The sequence below is a fragment of the Humulus lupulus genome, chromosome 4 (genome assembly GCF_963169125.1).
Source record: "Humulus lupulus chromosome 4, drHumLupu1.1, whole genome shotgun sequence".
NCBI classification, from domain to species: Eukaryota; Viridiplantae; Streptophyta; class Magnoliopsida; order Rosales; family Cannabaceae; genus Humulus; species Humulus lupulus.
The window spans coordinates 225,352,093-225,362,704 of record NC_084796.1 but is presented as its reverse complement, the minus strand read 5'-3'; the positions used below and the strand labels follow the sequence as shown (position 1 = coordinate 225,362,704).

General features: G+C 35.3%; 1 protein-coding gene across 1 annotated transcript; it reads left to right on the top strand.

Moving 5' to 3' along the window:
- Positions 1-313: 313 nt before the first annotated feature.
- On the top strand, positions 314-8,719 carry LOC133831257 (G-type lectin S-receptor-like serine/threonine-protein kinase SD2-2). Its single transcript, XM_062261498.1, has 4 exons — positions 314-1,323; positions 1,453-1,509; positions 1,629-1,658; positions 7,484-8,719. The coding sequence occupies exons 1-4, from the start codon at positions 495-497 to the stop codon at positions 8,617-8,619; spliced, it is 2,052 nt and encodes a 683-aa protein (XP_062117482.1). The 5' UTR covers positions 314-494; the 3' UTR covers positions 8,620-8,719.
- The last annotated feature ends 1,893 nt before the right edge of the window (positions 8,720-10,612 follow it).

Here is a 10,612-nt window from a genome sequence, read left to right as displayed (position 1 = left end):
GGTTGAACTGGTAAGCACATGGTAATGACTCCTCTCACCCTCTTGTACGTGGCTGTTTCTTAATTAATGAATTGTGTCCCCTGTGTTGGATGGGAACACTTCAGCAAAAAAAGAAAAAGAAAGATGCTAGCACACGAATCAAATTCTAACCACAAAAAGCTCTAATAATATCTATGATGAGAAGTGTGAATACAATAAAAAAATCCACGAATTTTGTTTCAGGAAAACAAGGGCAAGTCACAAATTTGAAAACAAAACTCTAGTCAAATATTAAATTTTTGAGTAATCTAAATCCTAGACAAGAGAGACCAAACAGCATGAGCAGTTAATCAAATCAAGATTGTCTGAATTCTTATCACCACAAAACAATATTTGTTTTAAAATTTACACTATGGTAAGGGTCTACTTTTATGTCTCCCATTTGGATAGAGTAGTTGACTTGACTAGTATAAATACTGCCTGATACATATGTTTCAATAACATTATTTCATATAATGGAAGCCCTTAGTCTTCCTCTGCTCATCATGATGATCACAACTATATTTCATGAGACCACACATGGTGCTAATACTACTCCTTGCTTTTCATCTTGTGGAAATATCCATAATATAACCTTCCCTTTCCGACTAGAAACCGATCCACCCAGCTGTGTATCAACGACGCTCTACAACTCGAATGCTTTTGTTCTTTCTTGCAAGAATAATCGAACGATATTGAAAGATGATGGAAGAAGCTATTACCATGTTCAGGCAATCAATTACAACAACTACACAATAAGACTTGTGGATTCAAATCTCCACAAGGGTAATTGCTCCTCCATCCCTACCTATTCATCTCTCCCTTCACCATTTGAATTACAAATTATGTTTCGACAGGGTGAGGCGTTTTGGTCCACAAATTTTATAACATATCAATCTTCAGAGCGTGTATTGTTCTTGAGCTGTGAAAAGAAAGTGTTCAGTTCTTTATATATAGACACAGCTCCTTGCAAAAATAGCTCTAATTTGTCTGAAAATCCCAAAACTCAGTTCTTATACGCTGTGTATGCTACTGGCTTCAAGTATTCTGATTTGGCCGAGTCTTGCCAAATATATCAAACGGCCCTCATATCATCGAGGACAGATGATAAGAAGAAGAAGACGATGACTATATCCTACCAAGATATGCACGATGAGTTCACCTACGGTTTCGAGGCTTCATGGCTCCGAATTATGCAAAAACATGTCGAAGAAAATATTTGCTTCATCGATAAAAGAGACAACAAGGCTTATTGTGTGAATCGTTATTGCAGAGCAATAAGAGTGGCACGGGCACTAGTGTGTAGTAAGGACTTGTTCCCTTACCCACATATATCAATAAATACATATATATATATATAGATATATATATTTATATTTATACTAAAATTTCAGATATTTAGTAACATATATTGTTGTATATATGATGACGCAGGGCTCTGGCATACATTGAACAAACGTCTGATGATACCAAATGGCCATCTTAGTCTTGGTGAGGGTTCTAACTTACATCTTGCTCACTATCTTTCTTTCAATTCTTCTTCCCGGAAGATTTACTTTTTGTTCTCATTTCTTTATTTGTTTTTCTTGGTTCCCCTGTCTTTGTTGCAGACTTTGTTTGTCTTCGATATAAAAATATTGGTAAGATTTTTTTATTTTGAGTTTATATTATATTTAATTATTTTACGTACAAATCTATCACAGTATGGAGAAAGTGCTATGTAAAAACGTTTTCTCGTCTTTAAAGATACCTAGGGAAACATATTGCACTACTTGTTAAAATTGATGTTAGTATATAGGATAAATAGGACAATTGTTCAGGAGTAGAGCCCAACATCACAAGGAGTACTATATAGCTAAAAGGTTAAATAAAAGATATAGAATATACTGTAATGCCTTTCTTCTCTGTATTGTATTAAACTTGCTCAAGAATACAACACTCATACAGAGTATATATAGCCCCATACGGTTATAAACAAAGGGCTATCATTGGTTGAGGAATAAAGCAAATATTCCTTTTGTACAATTCTTGACTTTGTGTGAAGAAGGTAATCAAGGACACCTATTACATTTGTAAAATAACGGATACATTTCATCTAGAATCAATTTTGATCCTTATCATTTGGAGATGATGATGTGTCCATTTCATTTATTTCAACACGCCGCCTCAAACTATGCTGCGTTGAAGGAATAACAGCTAGTTTGTTTTTCAGATACTGAAAGCTGGTAATAGGTAAAGACTTGGTAAGAATATTAGTCGTTTGATCGCCTGTAGGAATGTACTTGACTTCAACTTCTTTATTCAAAATTTTGTCTCTGATAAAATGCATATCGATCTCGATATGTTTGGTTTTTGAGTGAAGGACAAGATTTGACGGCAATTGTCGGGCACCTGAGTTATCACACCAAATGATGGCTGGTTTGTTGTACTTGATTCCAATCTCAGCAAAGAGGGATTGCAGCCATACAATTTCAGTACAAGCTTGTGCTAGAGCTCTATATTCTGCTTCAGTGCTTGACTGAGCAACCAATTTCTATTTTTTAGAGCTCCAACTTATTAAGTTTCCTCCAAAATAAACACAGTGCCCCGTTGTTCATTTTCAATCATCTAGAGAGCTTGCCCAATCTGAATCACAATAGCTTTCAATTACAAGATTGGGAGCTGGAGTGAAATGAATGTCGTCACCAATTGTTCCTGCCAAATATCTCAAGATTTTTTTACAAGCTTGCCAATGATTTTGAGTTGGTGCTTGCAAGAATTGACTTAACTTGTTGACAGAGAAAGCTATGGCTGGTTTGTTGAGAGTGAGATATTGAAGAGCACCAATGATGCTTCTATAGAGTGTAACATGTTCAAAAGGCTTACTGTCTTGAAGTCGATGCTTATTGCTTTGGTTTATAGGAGTTGAGCACGGTTTTCCTTGGAGCATATTGGTTTTGTTGAGTAGATCAATAGTGTTCTTGGTTTGGGACAAATGAATCCCACCAGCCCCCCAGTTGTCTCAAAACCAAGAAAGTTGTGACCTGAACCAAGCTCCTTGAGAGAGAAAGAGCTGCTGAGTTGAGAGATAATGGAGGTGACCTGCTGAGAGTGATTGTCAGTAAGGAGAATGTCGTCAACATAAACCAAAACAAAGAGAAGAGCATCACCATGGGAGTAGAAAAACAGAGAGTTATCTGAGATAGAGGTTTAAAAACCAAGTTGTATAAGGGTGGTGCGAAGACGATCAAACCAAGAACGCGATGCTTGTTTAAGGTCGTACAGAGCACGATCAAGCTTGCAAACATAATCTAGACGTTGAGCATCAATATAGCAAGCAGGTTGAGTCATATAAACTTCTTCTTCAAGAGTGCCATGGAGGAAGGAATTGTTAAAATCTATCTGCTGGATGTCCCAATTAAAAGTGGTAGCAAGAGAGAAAATTACATGAATCGTAGAAGGCTTGAAAACCGGGCTAAATGTTTCAAAGAAATCAATTCGGGTTGTTGTTGAAAACCTTTGGCAATAAGACGCGCTTTATGGCGTTGAACAGTGCCATTTGTGTTAAACTTTAGACGAAAGACCCATTTATTATCAACTACATGCATCTGAGATGTTGGAGGAACCAAACTCCAGGTGTTATTTGTCATCAAGGCTTTATATTCATCATCCATGGCTTGTTTCCAAGCAGGAATAGCCAAGGTAGCAGCAACACTGTCAGGGTGAAGGTGGTAAGGGAGGGAGGAGGAGTGGAAGATGATAAATAGGCCATAAACATTTTTGGTTTAAAGATACCTGCCTTGGAACGGGTAATCATGAGATGAGAAGGAAGAGGGGGAGGTGAGGGTGGTAAGGGAGAGCTAGAAGAAGTGTGTAATGGGATAGGTGAGGCAGTATCTATGGGTAGGTGAACTTCAAGTGGTATAGTGGGGAAATAAGTTACTGTATTTGGAGAAAAATGAAGATTACCTGAAGAGTTTGAAGACAAAGATGGTGTAGATGGAGATGCCACGGGGTCTGTCAAGCATGGAGATGCATCAGCAAGGAGTACAGAGTCATCTTCATGACCATTGGAGTAGAAAGAAGGTAATCAATGACTATATTGAATACCAGCAGAAGGAAGCTGACATGAAGAAGATGAGGAATGAGCAACTTGAAAACTAGTGGAAAAAAGGAACTCGTGTTCATTAAATTTAATACTTTGCGCAATATAAATTCGCCCCAGAAAGATGAAGACATTTGTACCCTTTATGATGAAGAATATAGCCAAGAAAGACACACTTGGCTGATCTGAAATCAAGTTTATGACGATTATAGGCTCGAAGATGAGGAAAATAAGCACACCCGAAGACTTTGAGGAAATGGAGATTTGGTTTAACTTGGAAAAGAGTTTCGATGGGTGATTTGTGATTAAGTGTAGGTGTGGATAGATGATTGATTAGAAAAGTGGTTGTACTAAATGATTCCCACCAATATTGAAGAGGAAAGGAGGCTTGAGTGAGGAGTGTGAGACCCATTTCAACAATATGACGATGTTTTCACTCGGATTTACCATTTTGAGGGTGAGTGTGAGGACATGGGTGTTGGAAATGGACGCCTATGGAACTAAGGAAAGGACAAAGACTTCTATATCCCCCCCCCCCCCCCCCCCCCCCCCCCCAATTTAATTGTAATGTCTTCATTTTGGTTTGAAAATTTCTTTCCACAAAATTTTGAAATTCTATGAAGGTGTTCTTGACTTCATTTTTTTAGTTTGAGAGGAAAAATCCAAGTAAAATTACTATAATCATCGATAAAGTGGACATAATAACGATAACCATCTTTAGATAGAAGAGGGGCTGCCCCCAAACATCAGAGTGAATTAATTTTAATGGCTTGGATGATTTGGTATTGGAAGGATCATAATGCTTGTGCTTTGATTTACCAATGTGACAAGCATCACAAAACTGAAAAGAAGAAAGGGAGACTTTTTCATTAGCTAGCATGATTTTCATTACATTAGTATTGGGGTGACCAAGCTGTAAGTGCCACAAGTTGGCATTAGATTTTGACTCAATTAGTAGACTCACCACTAGGGACTGTAGTGGATACATTTGATTTAATTAAATTGAAAGATGACACTGAATTAGGACTAGATGAAATAGCTGAGACACAATGACTGGAAGGTGAAATAGAGGCATGATTTGAAGATGACTGTGTAATCCAAAACTAATAAAGACCCTTGTTATGCACTCCCCGAAGCAGCTCCTTCTTCGTGTTCAGATCCTTCACAAGACAATAATCAGCATGAAACTCAACAAAGACAACATTATCACGGGTTAGTTGAGAAATGGATAACAAATTTTTGGTAATTTGAGGAACACAAAGTATATTTTTAAGATGCGAAGCATTAGAAGAATGAGGTGTAAATAAATCACTGCTGCCAGATTTTGTAACAGATAGAGTTTGGCCATTACCAATGACCAACTGTGTTATACCTTTTAGGTCAGATTTCTGCTGCAAGTTGGAAGCATCTGATGTAATTTGATTTGTGGCTCCACTATCAATATACCAGGCATTCTCATGTGAAGAAGCTGAGGAAAGGAAGGCCTGCTGGCCATTACCTTAGGCATTCGAATTGGCATTTGAGTAATTGTTGGATGATGAACTATTTGGAGCCTGAAATGAGATATCAAAACGATGGTAACATTTCAATGCAGCGTGACCTGGACGGGAGCACACTGACATATGAGGCGACTTCCACCTCGACCTCCACGACCACGACCACAACCACGATTAGAAAAACCATGCCCTGAAAAAGAATGAGCAGAGGGAACAGAGGAGCAAGAATGGTTGATAGTTTTCTTCATTTAAGTGGCAAAATGAGTGTTGGTAGTGGTGTGATCAAGAAGTGTATTCAATTGGTCCAATCACATTTCTTGGCTCTGCAGCATATATTGAACTTCCTGAAAGGTGATCTTGTCATGCTTGGAAGTGAGATTAACAACAACTGATTCGTAGTCATGACCCAAACCACCAAGTATATAAAGAATAAGATCCTCATATGAAATTAGTTGACCTGCAGCAGACAAACTATCAGCAATATTTCGCATTTTAAGCATGTAATCATGGATGGATAGATTTCCGTTTTTGAGAGATTGAAGTTGGAATCGGAGTTGGAGAGTGCGAGCCTTAGAACTAGTGGTGAAGAGTATCTCAAGAGTATTCCACAGTTCCATGGAGGTTTGACATCGGACGATATGGCCAAACATGGATTCAGAGATGGAATTCATGAGCCAACTGAGGATGGCTTGATCAGTACGAATCTAAACTGTGTAACTGATATTAACTTGACGAGACTCGTCGAGAATTGTACCGCCGATTGTGTTATCAATGAACTGAGAGGGACACAGTTTAGTGCCCAAAATATATCTGTCAAGTTCATGAGCTCTGAGAGCGGGAAGAACTTGCGATTTCCAGAAGGTATAGTTGGTGCGATCTAGTTTAAGGGTCAACGGAGCATGGTGAGAAGAAGGGAAGAATCTAGGGGCTTGACTGAGTGTAGGTTGAGAAAAAGGGAAAGATGTGGTAGAGATAGGAAGTGGAACGGGCACAACTGTTGTGGGTATGGTGGAAACAGAGGAAAGGGGAATGGAAACGGTGGGATTTTCAGTACTGGGATTTGTGGCTTAAGACTTCTCATCAGACGCTTGAGAGGTTACCATTGATGTGAGTTGGCAACTCTGATACTAAGCTAAAAGGTTAAATAAAAGATATAGAATATATTGTAATGCCTTTCTTCTCTATATTGTATTAAACTTGCTCAAGAATACAACAGTGATACATAGGAGTATATATAGCCCCATACGATTATAAACAAAGGGCTATCATTGGTTGAGGAATAAAGCAAATCTTATTTTTGTACAATTCCTGATTTTGTGTGAAGAAGGTAATCAAGGTCACCTATTACAACTGTAAAATAACGGATACATTTATTCTAGAATCAATTTTGATCCTTATCATTTGGAGATGATGATGTGTCAATTTCATTTATTTCAACACCAATCATAGGGTGTTACCTCATATGGTATTGGACACCTTAAGGTGCCAAATAGCAACACTCCCATAAATAGTTCCTCATAATGGAATATAGCATAATTAATTTAGAGAAATATATGTTTTTAAGATGTTTAGTTGGTTTAATACTTAGTATCATAGTTATTTTAATGGGATATCGATATAGGAATTATAAGTGTGGAGTTTGCATGAGGAAAAGGTTCTGGTTAGTGATAATCCATTGAAAAAGAATAATAAAGATCATTATGTGAATTATGGAGAATATGACATTTAGAAATGATTGTTGATAATTAAACATTCAAGGACAAACTATTCGTTATTTAATATGGTGTATGTACCTTCGATTTAATACAATTATCAAATTTTATAGGTAATCATAATTTATAATTATGTTATTTATCTATTAATTATTCATTTGGTAATCTTGCAGTTCAAATTCTAGCACCTAAAACAATAATTGGGATTTCATTTGTTATTGGTCTTATATTCTATAAATGGAAAAGACGCCATATGTCAATATACAATGGCATTGAAGAATATCTCCAACGCCAAAGTAATCTCATGCCTATAAGATATTCATACTTAGATATTAAAAAAATGACAAAATGCTTCGAGATTAAATTAGGTGAAGGAGGATTTGGCTCTGTATATAAAGGAAAACTTCGCAGTGGTTATTATGTAGCTATCAAGATGTTGGATAAATCCAAAACTAGTGGACAAGACTTTATCAATGAAGTTTCTACCATTGGAAGGATTCATCATGTCAATGTGGTGCGGCTAGTGGGTTTTTGTGTGGAAGGTTCACATCGTGCCCTTGTATATGAATTCATGGCTAATGGATCTTTGAATAAGCACATTTTTATTGATGACAAAGAGAGAAATAATTCTTTAAATGATGAGAAAATATTTGAGATCTCACTTGGAATTGCCCGTGGCATAGAGTATCTTCATCAAGGGTGTGACATGCAAATTTTACATTTTGATATTAAGCCTCACAATATTCTTTTAGATGAAAATTTTATCCCTAAGGTGTCCGACTTTGGTCTAGCAAGATTATGCCCGTTAGATAATAGTACAGTGCCCTTAACTACAGTGAGAGGAACCGTTGGATACATGGCTCCAGAATTGTTTTACAAAAACATCGGAGGAGTCTCCCACAAAGCTGATGTTTATAGTTTTGGAATGTTGTTAATGGAAATGGCTAGTCGAAGGAGAAATTTGAACACACAAACAGATCATTCTAGTAAAATTTACTTTCCTTTATGGGTATATGACCATGTAGAGGAAGTGAATAGCATTGAATTTGAAGACACCATAAATGAGAAACAGGAAGAGAAAAAAATGAAAAAGATGATTATGGTAGCATTATGGTGTGTACAAATGAAGCCTTGTGATCGCCCTTCAATAAGTAAAGTCATAGATATGTTAGAGGACCATGTTGAATGTCTAGAAATGCCTCCAAAGCCCTACTTGTATCCACAAGAATCTTATAATAATGCAGATTATACTATTGGGGAGACACTAAGTATAACATGTTCATCATCTCTTTCAAACAATGATTATTAAAATTCAATAGTATCTTTTGGTTTTTTTTTATGCTTTATTCACCTATCTAATTATTATTGTACCCTAGTATTATGTATTGTTATTTTCCCTATAACTAAAAGGCAATGTCTCGTAAAGTAATTACTTTGGAAAAATACCGGTTTAATATTAATTAAGTCCTCCATATTTAACTTGGAATGGAGAAGTAGAAATGAAGGTTTATATCTCAAATTTCTACTACTAAAATTGATGCTTTGAGCAAAATTAAGCTTAACTTCAATAATCTTTTCTTTGAAGATATCTTTTTCAAGGTGAATACTCAACATTGTCTTGAAACATTTACATATACTAGCTCCATAAATCAGATATTATGCATGCATGTGGAATTATTTTCCAAACCATGTTTTTCTTTTTTATTTCTCACATGTTAAATAGGAGCAAATCTTCAAAAATATTTAGATCTACATTTACCCATTCGTCACGAGCAAAAGAATTCACGTTAAGATTTTCATGATGAAATTAGGAGCTTCAAAAGTATATAAATTCGTCTCTTTTATATTTATGAATTATGATTCTACTTCATCATATAGCTCAAAACAAATTCTTATTCAGAACAAGAACGTGCATAGACAAAATTAGTCTATCCAAAACCTACCTCGCGAGCCTTTATAAATATAAACATTACAATACATTCGGATTATGTCTAATAAAAATGTAAAGGAAATAAACATTTGCAACGATAAAACCTAGCGAACATATGCTTGAATATATGCCCTGTTACGACACAAAGGATTAAGCGATTATGTAATCCAACAAGTTATCTCAACATAGAAGGACGGACCTAGGTAGGCATGAGAGGGTGGGCAACCCACCCTGACTTTTGTTTCTTTATTTTATATATATATATATATGGAGCGACTACAACGTATCTTTTTTTTTTGCAACACCGGTCCATCATTTTTCTATTTCGGCACCTAAATAGTTATAATCAAATTTTTTTTATATGATAATGTACATTATAGCTATCTAAAATATGCTACAAACTTTCAAGAAATTTTGATAAATTATGGTACCGAAACAGTGTTTAAACTGTATGTTGCACGCGTGCCTGTTTTTTTGTGTACGCGTGTAAAATTTGACAGTTTGAACTCTGTTTTCGGCTTCATAAACTATTCAGAATTTCTTGAAAATTTGCAGGATATTCTAAATAACTACAATGTACACCGTCATATAAAAAAAGTTGAGATTATATCTATTTAGATGCCGAAATAGAAAAAGGATGCACCAGTATTGAAAAAAAGGATGCATTGTAGTCATCCCTCTATATATATATATATATATATATATATAAAATAATGAGTTTTTAACATTATATTTATATTTTTTCATGCGATTAAAATACATATTCAGACATACACATATTAGTTTTTATATTATGTCAGTGCCTAATGTACTCACTAAACAACTTTGACTTTCTTATCATTGTTTTCTATCTGAACTGAAAACATAGAAACGTAAATACATCTAAATTGAAGTAAATTAGTTACACAAATAAGAAGTATATGACTTCATTTGGTCATTATTGATCATTGTCATTGCACCAGTGTTCTATATACCTGCATATTATAAAGAGAGACACATAAACCTTTTACACAACTCAAAAGGAGACTATGTTCAATAACAATCTATTCAGTAAGCAAAACCCAACACTGAAACAGGCAGCATTATAAGAAATTCAGTTTAAATATCCAATTTAGTTTAGATACATCCATGAGCTAGTAGAAATTTAAAAGTCAATAGATGAAACTCATACAAAATCTCAGCATATATTTTAAGTCCTAAAAGTACTTGAGTTTAGCTATAAGATATAGGGTTATATAACTTTCAAAATCAAGAACTCTATACTATAGCAATTTCTTAATTTTTTTTCTTTCCAATTATATGTGTATAAGTATATTATATTACCGCATAACATAATTTGGAATATATTTTATATAATAGATCAATTCTTTTT